The 16,072-nt window shown below is 40.9% G+C and overlaps 1 protein-coding gene across 1 annotated transcript; it reads left to right on the forward strand.

The window, feature by feature from the left end:
- The first annotated feature begins 10,141 nt into the window (after window positions 1-10,141).
- On the forward strand, window positions 10,142-15,377 carry Utp23 (UTP23 small subunit processome component). Its single transcript, XM_021183954.2, has 3 exons — window positions 10,142-10,391; window positions 13,749-13,923; window positions 14,847-15,377. Exons 1-3 carry the CDS (start codon window positions 10,204-10,206, stop codon window positions 15,228-15,230), a joined length of 747 nt encoding a protein of 248 aa, XP_021039613.1. The 5' UTR covers window positions 10,142-10,203; the 3' UTR covers window positions 15,231-15,377.
- Window positions 15,378-16,072: the final 695 nt, after the last annotated feature.

Here is a 16,072-nt window from a genome sequence, read left to right on the forward strand (position 1 = left end):
GGACAGCCAGAACCACAGAGAAACCCTGCCTTGAAAAAAAAAAAAAAAAACAGAAATTGGGCCGGGCGTGGTGGTACATGCCTTTAATCCCAGCACTTGGGAGGCAGAGGCAAGTGGATTTCTGAGTTCGAGGCCAGCCTGGTCTACAGAGTGATTTCCAGGACAACCAAGGCTACACAGAGAAACCCTGTCTCCAAAAACAAAAAACAAAAACAGAAAACAGAAATCAAAGCAAACTAAACAAACAAACAAAAAAACTAAACTGGAAAATATAATCTATTCATGAAGGACCTGGTGCAGCCCCCCCATGTAGGCCCTGTACTGGCAGCTTCAGTCTCTGTGCATTCATGTGAGCCTTGCTCAGTAGATTTAGAGGGACTTGTTCTCCTGGTGTGCTCCATCCCCTCCGGTTCTTACACTTATTCTGCCTCTATTCTGTTCTATGGGATTCTCTTAGCTCCCAGAGGAAGGATTTAATGAAGACATCTCTTTAAAGCTGTGTATTCCTGGATCTATCTCTGTCTGTCTCTGTACCTGTCTCTCTCTGTTTCTGTTTCTCTCTGTCTCTGTCTCTCCTCCCTCCTCCAACCCCCACCCTGTGTGCTTGTGTGTGTGTGTGTGTGTGTGTGTGTGTGTGTGGCTGTGTGGCTGTGTGGCTGTGTGGTCTGTGTCAGTGTGTCTGTGTAATATCTGGTTGTGAATTTCTAAATTTGTTCCCATTCAGATGCAGAGGAAGCTTCTCTGATGACGACTGAATAAGTTTTGCAAAGAAATAGGGTAAAATGCCATAGGTAATTAATATGAAATGCTAACAGTTATGCTTGTACAAATCTGAAGTCTAGAGCTTGGGAAACCAAGGCAAGATGGGAAGTTCTGGGCAGGTCAGCTTCAAAGATATTTAAAGAACCTTCAAGAACACAGAAGGGAAGGAAGAAATAAAAAAAAGAGACAATAGATTGGAGATAAAGAAATTAAATGGCTTGCCTAAGCCTAAACTTATAAGTAGCTACAATAATATAAGTGTTCTTGACATACCAATTACAAGACAAAAAAAATAAGATATATAAACATAAACGTACACATACGTGACCAGAAGAAACTCACTTCAGACACAATGATTTAAACATGTTGGTAGTAAATTGGGGGACAGGGAGGCTAGAGAGACAGCTCAGCTCATAAAGTACTTGCCTTGTAAACGGGACACTATGCATTTGATCCTCAAAACCCACATAAAAAGGTGGGGTACAGACCTAATGCTTAGGTGTGATCCTAGCATTAGGGGCACAAAGACAGATGGATTCTTGAGCCCTTCTAGACAAGCCAGACCAACCTAGTCTTCTGGCTCAGCTCCAGGCCAGTGAAAAATGCTGTCTCAGAAAAAAAGTGGGGTCTGTGAGATTGGGGGATAAAGGCACCTGCTGCCAATCCTGACACCCTGAGTTCAGTCCCCCAAATCCACATGGTACAGACATAAAACTTAATGCAAGTTGTCCTCTGATCTCTATAATGCTCACAGACATACACACCCCCTCAATAAATAAATGAGTATAATTTTAATTTTTTTTCTTTGGTTTTTTTGAGACAGGGTTTCTCTGTATAGCCCTGGCTGTCCTGGAACTCACTTTGTAGTCCAGGCTGGCCTCGAACTCAGAAATCCACCTGCCTCTGCCTCCCGAGTGCTAGGATTAAAGGCGTGTGCCACCACACCCAGCTAATTTTAATCTTTTAAACAGGCAGATAGTGCCTGAGGAGGAATTTCTGAGGTTTCCCTCTGGCCTAAACACACCTAACACATACACAAACACACACAGACACACACACACCTGAACTCATGCACACATACCTGGGCACTTGTGTATACACATAAGCACGCAACAGCATTCATACAATGCAATACACACACAACTGCACACTCATGTACACACCCACTATACTATGTAAATACAGGATATATAAAATATTGACATTTGTGGGATATATTACTACTGAGAGGGAAGTTGTACCTAAATGCCTGGGTTAGAAAATCAGATGTCTCAAATCAGTAATCTAAAAATCCCTTTCAAAATCAAAGAGAGAGAGACAGAGAGAAAAGACATAAAACATGCTGATGAATAATAAATAACAGGAGTACCGAGTATCACCCAACAACGGTTGGCCACATTAGTCCTGTTATATTTTCCATGCCCCTAGAAGACAGTTTGCTATTGCAGATACTGATTTCATTACCAGTACTCAATTATAGAAATTCAAGGCTTTTTTTTTTAAGTCCTGTATTTGCTGGAAATTTTTAGATTTAATTACAGGTATGGGGAAGGGCAGAGAGGAAGGAAGAAGTGGGGATTGGGAGTGAGCACTGAGAACCTTCCAACCCACTTCAGGGACCCTACAGATGAGCAACTCCTGCCTGGGGACAGGAATCACTGAAAGACTGAGTGAAAAAAGCAAAACAAAACAAAATAACAACAACAACAACAAGTCTGACTGGTTTTGCAGAACAGTTCCCATCAGCAGGAAAGCACAACCCAGAGAGTGTCAGCCTTATGGACCCACTTGCTTCCCCTTCCTTGTCTACGACTTCACTAAAACCAATAAAATCAAAGAACAGAAAACACTGAAGATGGACCAAACTATGCCTTTGAAACATCACTGCCTGTTACTTCACTATAAGAACTTTCTTTAACATGTTTCCTATTATTTATTATTTAGTCACGGTTTCCTATTTTCTTGTCTGTGCAGATCATGCTGTAGGGGAAAAGGAAAGAAAAAATCCCTTTTCTGGCTTTTTACATTTTTATTTCAGTTTGTGAGACTATTGTGCCAAGGAAATGTTAGTGATCTCCCAAAAACAGACAAGAGCCAATCTGGTGCAACTTACAACAGGGTCTTTATTTTATTTGAGCTAGCTCACCCCCACCCCAACACACCACCATCACACAGGACAGATTTGGTGGTGGGGAAGCCCCAAATGTCTACTGAGGCAAAGCTTTATAGTAAGCAGCAATCAGGGAGTATGTGTGTAAGCATCTAATTGGAAAGCTACTGTGGCCTTTAACATGATTGCCTGGTGCTGGGAGTCATATCATAAACTTAACTTCTGCTCCCCTCTACAGTGGTGCTCAATAGGCTGGGGGTGGGCTTGTAGCCTGGGGGTACAAGTTTGTTGGGGGAATAAACTGGAGACACTGGTCTTGCTGGAGATTAGACTAGATACTGGGGCTAGGCTCAGGTTTTGTTGGGGGGGCAACATGGAATGCTATGTACCTGAGTTTAAACTTAGGTCAGGTTCTCTAAAATGGAGTATGAACTTAAAAGATTTGCCATCTCAAGATGAAGAAAACAAAGCAACAGTTTATAGTCTTCATCTGTCTCCTTGCAGAGGATGTGTTTTTATGCTACGGTTATGCATCAATCAAAGCATTAGCTGAGCCAGTTCTTCAGGGCGTCACAGTATCAGAACAGAGGAGGATGTATCGACTCCACCTTCCAACACTACTTGCTCATGAGAAGTATCAGAAGCCCTCTCTTCTTGTAAATACAAGAAACAGTTACTAACTTCTAACCCTTCCTCCTTAAGAGAATGGTTCAGAGCCATTAAAATTCATGAGTTAAGTCTAAGATATAAGTCATAAGATAGCATGTAGGCCAGAATTTGGTTACTTTACAAAATAGCTCAAATAGTCAGTTTAAGAGGAAGAAAGGGAAGGCAACTGGAGGGTAAAAAGCTTGGCTCACAGTCGGGCAGAATACAGCCCATCTGGAACAGAAGGCACTGTGACAGGCAGTTCCATGATGGCAAGAGCCTGATCTGGGATTCATGAGTTCCTTACATCCCAGTGGTTCGCGAAGTTGACAAGCAGTGAACCAAACTAAAAACAACAAACAAACCCTTGAAGTCCTACAGCAGTGACCCATCTTCTTCAGTGCTACCATCTAAAGGTTCTAGAACCTTCCAAAGCAGCACCACCAGCTGGAGACTAAGTATTCAAACACCTAAGCTTATGGGGACATTTCATATTCAAACCTCAACGCCAACCACAGGAAATGGCTTTCGCTGCACTCTGCTTGGTATCAACTTAACCCACGTTCCTCCCTTCTTGTCCCCTGTGCACCACCATGGGAGATTATGCTTTGAAGAGGTAGGTGAAGGGTAAAGTAAGAACCATTAAAAAGAAAATGATATTCACTTCCATGAGACCCAGCATGTGGCCATTTTCTATAAGTTTGTTAAAATAATAATTTTTTAAATGACCTTCAGCCTTTCTCTCCCAGTATGTTGATTTATGACTTACTGACTAGTATTAAAACAAATTGAGCCCGCATTGAGAAAATATCAAAGATTCTAAGACTGAACTTATTTTGTATAATATTCTGTAATTAATACCTCATATTGGTGTAACTCAATTATAATTACTAGACTTTGTAATAATATTCTACTGGATTAATAAAGCACATTTATTTTTCTTGCCTCCAGGAGTTCAAGTTTTCCTGCTGCTTAAAAATATACACAGAACCATGAGAGAAAAAGTTGTCTTCAACCTCCTGCTCTATATAAATAAATAAGGGTGTTAGAAAATCCTTTTAAAGCTGTAATCTGAGATAATTTTCAATCTTGAAGGTGATTTAAGTAGCAGCACTAATATTTGCCTGCCTAGAGTAATTTCTAAAGGATTCATTAATCTCTAAAATGCTTTGATGGTTTAAAATGATAACTCACATACAATGTGAAATTTTTGATCCGTTTTAGTTATCATGTAATTAAATTTCAAATGGCAATGTGTTTTCATCGAAGCAAACATTTTTCTTATTGCAGTTGCTTCATTTTTAACAGGAAAAACAAAAAAAATGGCTGCTACTTCTGAACCTTTCACTCTTCTCTGCGAGCTCCCCCCACCCTCCATACCTTTATACAGTAAAAGTAAAGGTTCTGTAGTGAGATTCGAAGCAGCAGCACTATCCAAACCATAGTGAAAAACGGACTTTCGCTCAGTTTAGTCAAGTGGGCCGTAATCTCGCATGACTTTGTTCAAATAAACTTTCTGATATACTTTTACAGCCGTGAGACAAAAGTTGTTTGAGAACTAAGCCTAGAAGTCTAGGTTTGGAAGTTATTTCCATTACTGCAAGCTACAAAAGCTTTCTCTTTTTGCTCTGCTTCTCTTGGCAGTGACCTCATGGCTTAATTTAGGCTGCTGAAGTGGCATCCATCACATGTAAATTCCATTAGAATGAACGAATCAGGAAAACACAGGTGTTCGTTGCCAAGCCATGTCAACTTCTTTTATCAGCCTTCTCAACAGTCCTAGTAACACTTGACACATATGTATCTTTAGTTAAATCCATCTCTTTTCCGGTATATTACTGCCTAAAGTAAAGTTAGAATTCTAAAATCATAAAGAGAGAGAGAGAGAGAGAGAGAGAGAGAGAGAGAGAGAGAGAGAGAGAGAGAGANAAAGAGAGAGAGAGAGAGAGAGAGAGAGAGAGAGAGAGAGAGAGAGAGAGAGAGAGAGACTGGAGAGGTGACTCGGCGATTGAGAGCACTACTTTTCCCTGAGGACCCAGGGGCCAGTTATCAACACCCACATGGCAGCTCACAACATCTTACCTTGTACAGTCTGTAACTCCATATTGGACACCCTCACACAGACATATATGCAGGGAAAACATCAATGCACATAAAATAAAAAGTAATAATCTTTAAAAACTACAAAAAGAGAAGAATTATTAGGTGGAAAGTCAGCCTCTGCTGCATCTACTATGTTATCCTTGGTTTTGTGGGAGATAGTAGGCAATCACAAACAATAATAAATGAGAACTCCGTTGCGTCCCTCAGGTCAAGGCCATTTCTACAAGATTGCTAAGCAAGAGAAGCAAATGTGGCCTTGGGTGGTGGGGCATACCTCCAGTCCCAGCGTTCAGAAGGCAGGAGCACACGGATCTCTGTGAGCTCACAGTCAGTCTGGTCTACTAGCAGGTTTCAGGCCAAACATGGTGAGAACGAGATCCTGGTTTTTTTTTTTGTTTTGTTTTGTTTTTGTTTTTGTTTTTTTTTTAAAAAAAGAAAGGAAAGAAAACAAAGTCTGTAGGCTTTGGTTGTATCCATATTTTGATCTGTTCTGGGTTTCTTATCTGTGGTGAGTAGATGTGTGTTGTATCTCCCCAGGGAAAATGGGAGTTAACATCTTATATTTATTGTTCTATTTGTTATGGCTGACATGGGTAAGTTTTTAATTTGAAATTAGGAACTATTTTAAAATGCATCACCTTTATATTTAATCTTAATAACACCTTCAGACAGGTAGGAAATTCCACAGTCAGGTAGCCCACATGGATTCAATACTACAGAATGAAATATATCTGCATATTTCTATCTCTCTACTCAGTGAAGAGCTTAACAGGACCTTACTATGTTACAGTTTACTTAACTTGTTTTAAAATGCAATTTATTTAGCTAAATTGTTTATTTAGATAGAATTTCAGGCATAATTTAGGAGAAAAGTAATATTCTTTTTGAGTTAATGCCATGTTGAGAAAAATTTATAAATATTTAAATATGAATACAGGGGAGATGATATTACAATAGATATGTTACATGTACCCCTTGTCCATGAAATTAAATAAATTATACCAACATTCATGAGTGAAACAAAATCACCTTTATGAACTGAACTTAATATTTACCTATTTAATTCCATTTAGACCATGAATTTTTCATGAAATAGCCCTATTCGGGTATTAGTCACACCTTCCAAGAATAAATCATTCTCATGTCACCTTGGCTTCATCAAACTTTTATGAAGAAAAAACCTCCAAGACCGTGTACCATAACGTCACATTATAAATTATATTTGATCCAGACACAATAATGACTATTAAGAGTATTTTAAAAGTAAAGAAAAATAAACCAATTTTCCACCCGCCTCAGCTGAATGGAAATGTCTGGCATAGAAAGGACCCAGTCCCGGAATCCCAGTCAAAGCCAGTGGATAGCAATGATAAGGCTTCATTGTTTTTGCCACTATTAGATCATGTTTTTCAGACTATTGTAGTTTTAAAATGATGTCACAATATTTCTTCAAAAGCATTAGTTTTTTATTTTTTAAATTATCAAACTTATATCCTAATACTTCATTGGATAATGGCATTCTTGAGCTTCTGTCTTGGCTGTAACCAAATATTGACTTGCCATTAATACTAGGTCATTTGGCATCTGTGCAAAAATATTTTTGGTGGACCGCTTAATGAAAATATTATATTGGATAAACAGTAGTGTTTTCCTGCAAAAGTTGGGTCAGGAACACTAAGAGCATAGCAATGACTTGGAGGAATTTTCATAGTAAATGTGCCTTTTTGTCTGAATACTACCTACCTGGTAGTCACTTAGGAGGCAGCTGGACATTGAACCAAAAATCTCATCTTACACAGAGGCATTGAGAAGAGACCTCCACAGAGGTCTTACTCCAGTGTTAGCTGCTTTGTTTTATTGGTGTTGCCAGTTTCCTACTGTGATTAATTTATGACTTAAAATTTATCACGGACCTGTATATGTCAGAAAAAACACAGTCTATATAGAGTTCATTACTATGCATATTTCAGGTGCCACCTGGGAGAGTCTCAGAACTTCAAGCTGCTGTAAAATTTCTCCAGCAAAACTTGCTCTGAGCCAGAAATGGCTATCTTAAGCAAGCACCCTAAGGCTTTTCCTACATACCCAGGGACAATGTTTTGGGTTTTTTTTTTTTAAGTCAATAGAAAAATGATTCCAAACTTGATGATCACTGTTATAAGGCTCTCTTGTACTTGGTAAGAAGGATAAGTGTGCAAATTGGCAGTCAAACATAGAACTTGGAAAAGACTATGTATGCTGTAGTTCAGCAAATTAAAATAAAAACAATAACAACAACAAAACACCCTAGAATATGATTCAAATTCTGAGTGGCATCCCATATCTTTTTAGAACTAAAAAGTGACTAGAAGTTAGATCTAGGTAGAAAGAAAGTCTGGCTTTTTTTTAAGCTTTTAATTGTTTTACGAGGTTGGGATGATATTTCTTTGTCATGAGAGTCCATTCAGGACAGGGAGTGTACATACAGGGATAAAGGAAGGATTGAAATAGAAAATACTGACAATTATGCTTAAGGACTATGAAACCAGCCCTTCTACAGCATCTCATGATTTCAAACCCCTAATTTTATTTTCCGTTAAATGAAAGCAGCCATCTCATGGTAGTACTGGGTTTCAGGTCAGGACTGACTTTATAGAGTACCTTAGTTCAATTCCATAAACCTATAAATTGAAATAAAGGGCCAAATGCAAGCAATACATTTCAATCACATTATAAGTCATTAAAAAAAAAAAGTTCTTTCAATCTTTGGCCAAATTGGCCAAGACTAGATCTGGGACAGATTCCAGCCAGAGACAAAAATGCAAACTCCATACTCTCCAGTCTTTGATTCTTTTACCTTAAAGTGGATACCCTACACAGTTAATCTAATTTGAAAACTCCTTATTCATTGTCTTCATTTAACTGAATTGATTAAGTAACTTCGAAAGTATTTAAATTAAGGGTGTCTGTGTGTGTGTGTCTTCCTATTTTTAACCCAGTATGTATTTTTCCTATGACAGAAACTATGGACAGAAAAACATCTATGAAATTGAGATCAGGCCTCCAACTCAACAGACTTTCGGGAAATGAAACTCTTGGAAATTCTTCTAAAACACTGAGACACTCAGGCTTGGCTTTAGGATGAGGAGATACAAATAATGGCTCTGTAACTGGCCCCGCAGAACTTGAAGATATTCTTTCGTGTCCCTCAAATTGAAACAACTGACCCTGAGAAATGGCAATTTCATGCTGGAAGAAGGAAAAGACGCAGAGCCTGACACCAAGGGGGAATTTAATTTGTCTTCTGGGAAAGAGATTTCCCAGTCTTAATGCCTTCTTAGAACACCTTCCAGGGTAGGACCAAAGTCCAAAAAATGATGGACAGTGCCACATATTAACCAAGATTGGCTAGAATTCAGCATTCCTCAATCTGTGGGTCCTGAGCCCTTGAGGTTCAAAAGACCCTTTCACAGAGGTCTCCTAATACCATCAGAAAATGCAGATATTGGCATTATGATTCATAGCAGTAACAATGTTACAGTTATGAAGTAGCAATGAAATTGATTTTATGATTGACACTCACCACACTTGAGGAAATATATTAAAGGGCTATATTAATGGGTATTTGGAAGGTTGAGAACCAATGAGTTAGATATTCATGTCCCTGGCTACCTATGTACACTTTAATTTCACTTCAGGACCTCAGAGATTGACTGTCATAATGACTAGCACCTCCATTTGGCCACACTATGCAAATCCTTTTTACTATTAATTTGGTTGTTTTGTTTAATTTGTTTTCCAAGAGAGGATCTCAATGTGTAGCTCTGGCTGTCTTGCAACTCACTAAGTAGATCAGGCTGTCCTGGAACTCACAGAAATATTCCTGTCACTGCCTCCTGGGATTAAAGATGTGTAGACCACCACAGCCAGCAAATTTGGCTATTTCAATTGGGTTCTCCAGGATGAGTTAGAGACTGTGCTGTCAATTTGGGTAACACCTTTTTACCATAGAATCAGTTCATTCGTAAGGTGTTGTAAAATACCCGTGAACATCAAGGAGTCAGTGTGAGTTCCAGACACTTAGGAACCATGTGCCCTTAGCAAAAGTGCTTTGCTTCCTTGAAGACCAGCAGCCAGCAAAACCTCCCAAGTTATGATCGTCCAACCTTGGCTCATTTCTTTACCTGGAAACTAAAAACATTCTTGGGTATGATACATAGTGAATGGCAAGTTACAGAGTGCCTGGGTCAATGGTACCATAGTTGGTTATTTTCATATTACTAGTCTTTTAGAGATTTCCTAAGTGTCAGGTAAAGAGCTACACAAAGCAAGAACTATTAGTCCAACTCGCGAGTGCGCATGTGCCAACCTGCGCCAATTTGCACACTCTGAGATTCCTCGGCACAGAAAGCTCCACCCCCTTAAAGCTCAGGCTAGGATGTGGGAGTGGGCGTTCCTTTGAGAACTACAGAATCCGAGAGGCGGGCCATGGGCATAAAGGCGTGTACTTCCGGGTCGAAGGGGCTTCGTTCCGGGAAATACAAATTTCTAGGAGTGCGGAAGTGAGCCTGGTGCCGGTGAGTCCGGTGGCCTAAACAGGCATGAAGATCACCAGGCAGAAACATGCCAAGAAGCATCTCGGCTTTTTCCGCAACAATTTCGGAGTCCGCGAGCCCTACCAGATCCTTCTGGATGGCACTTTCTGCCAGGCGGCGCTGCGGGGTCGCATCCAGCTGCGGGACCAGCTGCCCCGCTACCTTACGGGAGAGACCCAGCTGTGCACCACGAGGTGGGTCTGCGGGGCGGGGTCGCGGGTGTGGCCCAGAGTTCTCCACAGTGCAAACCAAGTCGGTTACCTTGGGCCGCGACGGACCGAGAAGTCAGGCAGATTGTACTGTGCCTTGTGAATATTCAGTTATTTCTGAGAAAAATCAGAACAGGTATTCTGTAACATGTGGACCTGGCTTGAACTTCTGGTTCCAATTAAAGCCAGCTGTGTGGTCTCAGGCAAGAAATGGTGTAGCTGTGAAGTAGAGAGCATAACTTCTTCAAAGTTGGTATAAGTTCACATGAGGTATCATTTACATTGGACATTTCTCAACATCCAAAGGCTAACACCCTTTCTGTAGTGGTTGTTACTTATAACCCAAAGGTTTTCAAGTCTTCCAACTGCCAGTGAGGTTTTATCTTCAATTCCTAGGAAAAGAAGTCAAGGCTGGAGATATTGAAAACTTTACCCAAGGCCATTTTTTAAGTACCAGCCAAATGGCAAGCACTGCTCCAGACCCTGAGGATATCTTAGTGGGCAAGACGAAGGCCTAGCCTTAACCTTCATGGGCTGTAAAGTCAACTCCTGATGGCTGTTTTCACTCCACATCTGTGCCTCCTCACTTCATGTAAGAGAGCACACCTAGGGTAGCACACCTGGGAGCAGGAGTGTGTGAGAAGGATGGGGGTGGGGGGTGCAGGTGGTGGTTATTTTAAAAGGTCTCATAGAATCGATGTTCGACCCCCTCCGAGGCTTGTTTAGAACTGAGGAGGAAATGTCTGTTTTCAATGATAGAAATAGTAATGTTATTGTTTGAGAGAACTTTTGAACAAATAGAGTTGGTTGATGCCTGAACCATATCTAATTGTGGGACATGAAGATATATATTATATTATGGGACATGAAAATAGGGAAGAGGTAAACTGAAGCTAGACCATGAATAAGAATTTTAGTAGTTTCTGTGGAATATTTACTTAAGTAAATAAATTAAAATGAGTTCAACCACTACAGCTTACAAATAGCCAGTTAGGGTGTTCTTTATACATTTGTACGAGTCAAGCTGTGCCATGTGCTGTTCATGTTCTACTGTGCAGTAAAAAGCCTTCCACATTTAGAATTTCTTAAGTAATGCTCTTTCTGAGTTACAGGTAACCTCAAAATTTTAGTCTCAGGCAGGAAAGATGGCTCAGTGGTTGAGCATGCTTCCTGCCCTTCCAGAGGACCTGAGATGGTTCCTAGCATCACTGTCAGGGATCTCACAACTGCATGTAACTCCAGCTCCAGGGGCTCCAACACCCTCTTCTGGCCTCTACAGCTAACCACCCACATATGCATACAAAAAAAAAAATTTTTTTTTTTTTGGAGTCGAGGTGACGGTTTCAAGACAAGGTTTCCCTGTGTATCCCTGGCTGCCCTGGAACTCACTTTGTATATCAGGATGGCCTTGAACTCAGAGATTCTCCTGCCTCTGCCTTCTGAAATCTGGGATTAAAGGTGTGTGGCACCACCATCACCCAGCCCAACACATACAAACTTTTAAATATGATCCCTTTAGCCTTAGGAGCTGCCTGTACAGCTTTTAATGGCCTCTGCCCCTGGATTAGCTGCTTCTGAATGTAAGTAGTTTGTTTTCTCCCACGTGCCATACCAATAGTAACAGTCCCGTGCTGTGATGCAACCAGGCGGGAAGTACTACATGTACAGGTCATAGCTCCCCAAGGACTTCAACTACGGAGTCACTCAAGGGAGGTTACACCTGTGATACAAATGCTCTGCAAGGCTGAGTCAGGACGGGTACCAAGAGTTTGAAGTAGGCCTGGCAAGAGCCTGTCTCCAGGAGGAAGAGGAGAAAGGACAGCAACCACTTAACTTTGGGAATCTGGGTTTTTGTGGTTTGTGGGTTTTTTTGTTTGTTTGGTTGGTTGGTTGGTTTTTTTGTTGTTGTTGTTTTGGTTTTTTGTTTGTTTTGTACAAGGTTTCTCTATGTAGCCCTGGCTGTTCTGAAACATGCTCTATAGACCAGGCTGGCCTCAAACTCGAGATTCACCTGCCTCTGCTTTCTGTTTCTGCTTCTCCCTCTCTGCCCCTCTGCCCCTCTCTCTGCCTCTGCCTCTGCCTCCCAAGTGCTGGGATTAAAGGTGTACACAACCACCACCCAGCTACTTTGGGAATTTGTCAACCAACACAAGATTTGAGACCCTGATACCCAGCATTTGCTGGTCCCAGAAAGCTCATTCTTGTTGTCCCCGTCTCTTCCCCACCTCCTCACGCATCTGCTTGTCATTCTTTGCTGTTTGTCATGAAAAAACTTTTTTAAAAAAAAAAATTCTTCTCTCAATACAATACATCCCAACTACAGTTCCCTTATCCCCTCATCCCACAAAAATCTACTGTTCCTCTCTTTCTCTTCAGAAAAGGGCAGGCCTCCCAGGGATATCAACTGAACAGGGCCTAGATGAAATTAGACTAGACACAAACCCTCATCAAGACAGGATTAGGTAACCCAACAGGTGAAAAAGAGCCCCAAGAGCAGGTGAAAGACTCAAAGACATATGTGTTCCCACTATTAGAAGTCTCACAAGACAACAAACTACACAACTATGCTGCTTTAGTCTCAGTGAGCCCCATGAACCCTGCTTAATTGATTCTGTGGGCCATTTTCTCCTGATGTCATCAACCATTCTGGCTCCTACAATTAAAAAAAAATTTTTTTTCTTATTTTTCATTTGTTTATTTTTTAAAATCAGGATTCAGACAGGATACATAAGTTGCCTTTGATTCTGTGTTAGTGAGTTTTGAAGTTGTAATGGTGACCTGGAGTCCTCTTCAGTATCTGGAAGGCTCAGTGATTGTATCTGGTCCGTCTGTAAGAAGTAGAGATTTGAGGATAAGTTAGAAATTTAATTCAGCTAATCATGTAGCTTTACTATACATTTGAGGTTAATGTATATGAGGTTAATGTATTTGAGGTTAATAGTATATGTGAAAAACAACTTGCATGCTTCCTGTCCACAAATGCTTAGTGTACTCTGATATTGGTATTCTTTCTGCTTGGAGTATGTATTTTTAAAGTTTTCATTTAAGAAGAAAATGGCAACTGTGCTATAAATTCACATTTTTTTAAATTTATATTTTTAATTAGGTATTTTCTTCATTTACATTTCAAATGCTATCCCAAAAGTCCCCCAGACCCTCCCCCCGCTCCACTCCCCTACCCACCCACTCCCACTTCTTGGCCCTGGCGTTCCCCCATCACATTTTTATGGTATAGTTTTTTCACTTTAAGAACTTGAGTATTGTGTTTATGCTTGCTTTGTATAAACAGAAGGAATGTATTGGTTGTGATTCTTTTCTCTGAATGACTTTTTTTCTCCCCAGATGTGTGTTAAAGGAGTTAGAAACACTGGGAAAGGAATTATATGGAGCAAAACTGATTGCACAGAAATGCCAGGTTCGAAACTGTCCTCATTTCAAGAGCCCAGTGAGTGGGTCTGAATGTCTCCTGTCCATGGTGGATGAGGGGAACCCTCATCATTATTTTGTGGCCACACAGGTAATGTTACTTTCAAAACTGTAAGGCAGTTTTAACTACCTCTATATATACTTCATACAGCTCTGTTTGTAGTACAAAGAAAAGTAAGTGGGAGAGATAATGTAGTGTTTGAAGTTTTATTTATTTACTTACTGTGGTGTATTAGAGAGGATTCTAGTCACTTAGCTAATTCATGTTTCATTGTTTGGACTTTTAAAAATGTACATTTTAAAATGGAATCAATAAAGGTACTTACTTAAACATATGAGGAGGAAACTAAATTTGGGGCATTTTTTTTCTTTCAGAAGTTTCCTTCTAGAGGCCAAGGAGCTGTTGTAGTAGTGTGCTGATTGCTTCATGGTTCTTCAAACAGGGAGGAGTCGGGCAGTCTCTGCCTTCTGTACTCATAACTGTTAGCATGTTCCTGAATTCCTATTTCTCAGGTCATGGTGCACATCCTTTGAGATTAGCATCAGGAGGCTGGAGAGATGGCTCAGTGGTTAAGAGCTGGCTGCTCTTGGTTTAATTCCTAACACCTATACAGCTGCTCTCAACTGTGTGTACCTACAGTCTCAAGGAATCCAACACCATCTTACGGCCACCTAGGCACACATGTGGTATACAGATAAGATTTTGGAGTCAGCTTATTACTCTGCTCCAACCTCTTCCCTTGTCGATGTTTGGAGAGAATATCTAGTGAAAAGGCAAGAGAAAGCTCCTAATGTATTTTCTGTTGCATTAGTTGATAATTCGTGGGCCCAGAGTGTTGACTGACCCAGCCCCGACTGCTGCTGAGTACCTTCATTCTGCTTAGTTTTTATGTTTATGTCATCTGAAAAAGAAAACATGTAGTCCTTTTTTTCCCCATCTAGCCTTTTTTAATAGAAACTTTATTTTAGGTTCTAATTTTGATTGAGAAACCAAACCCCTTTCCTTTTTAATAGGATCAGAACTTATCTGTGAAAGTCAAGAGAACTCCTGGAATTCCTCTCATGTTCATTATTCAGAACACTATAGTGTTGGACAAGCCTTCTCCCAGAACAGTGGCCTTTGTGAAGGCGGTCGAGGCGGGTCAGCTGGTCTCAGTGCACGAGAAACAGAGTATCAAGCAACTGAAGGAGGAGCAAGGTCTGGTGCGAAACCGGAACCTGAGGAAGAGGAGGAAAAAGAAGAAGGTGGGCGGCCCCAATCCTCTCAGCTGCCTGAAGAAAAAGAAGAAAGCACAGGATACAAAGTCCCCTGCTTCTGAAAAGAAACGGAAAAGGAAACGGATTCGGAACAGATCCACCCCAAAAGTGTCTTCTGAGCAGCAGGGTGCAGAAGGCTGATGTGTGCTGGGGATACTCTGGAAGGCAGTGGAAACTAACTTCCTGTTCAAACTGTGAAAATGTGCATACCAGAGGACTAACTTATTTTTGTAAACTAATACTGCTACATACACTTTCGCCAAAAGTAAAGAATGGTTGGGTTTGTCAGTGTGCGTCTTCAGTTGTTGCTTTGGGGATGCGTCTTTATTATAAAATTATCTCCAGTTTCTCCCCTTCTCCCCCTCCCAGTGCTGTGTATGTGTGTGGTATGTGTTTGTGAGCCTCTGTGTGTGTGTGTGTGTGTGTGTGTGTAGGTGCAGTAGTATGTGTTTGGGGGCTTGTTGAGGGGAGGAGGGCGAGCATGTGTATGAAGCAGCTAGAGGTCAGCATGAAGTGTCTTCCTCTATCACTCGCCACCATTATTTTTTGAGTGAGTTTCTCACTGAATCAATAACTTGCCAGTTAAGTGATCTTGGATGGCCATTAAGCCCCAGAGATCCTCCTGTCTCCTTTCTGGTGCTGGGACTGACAGCATTCACTGTTGAATGTGGCTTTCTGTATGAGTTTGAGGATCTGAACCCAACTCTTCACACTAGTATGACAGGTAAGGTGCTGACTGAGGCATCACCCCAGCACCAGATAATTTTAAAAGTCAGTCCTAAGGCCAGTGAGATGACTCAGTGGGTATCTTAGTCAGGGTTTCTTTTCCTGCACAAACATCATGACCAAGAAGCAAGTTGGGGAGGAAAGGGTTTATTCGGCTTACACTTCCACATTGCTGTTCATCACCAAAGGAAGTCAGGACTGGAACTCAAGCAGGTCAGAAAGCAGGAGCTTATGCAGAGGCCATGGAGGGATGTTCT

The sequence above is a fragment of the Mus caroli genome, chromosome 15 (assembly GCF_900094665.2).
Source record: "Mus caroli chromosome 15, CAROLI_EIJ_v1.1, whole genome shotgun sequence".
Taxonomy (NCBI): Eukaryota; Metazoa; Chordata; class Mammalia; order Rodentia; family Muridae; genus Mus; species Mus caroli.

What these genes read in the sequence shown, in the direction of transcription:
- Utp23 (XM_021183954.2), top strand. Translation starts at nt 10,204, where the DNA reads ATGAAGATCACCAGGCAGAAACATGCCAAGAAGCATCTCGGCTTTTTC. An exon ending in ACCCAGCTGTGCACCACGAG is followed by an intron (nt 10,392 to 13,748) that starts GTGGGTCTGCGG and finishes TTTTCTCCCCAG; the next exon opens with ATGTGTGTTAAAGGAGTTAG. An exon ending in ATTATTTTGTGGCCACACAG is followed by an intron (nt 13,924 to 14,846) that starts GTAATGTTACTT and finishes CCTTTTTAATAG; the next exon opens with GATCAGAACTTATCTGTGAA.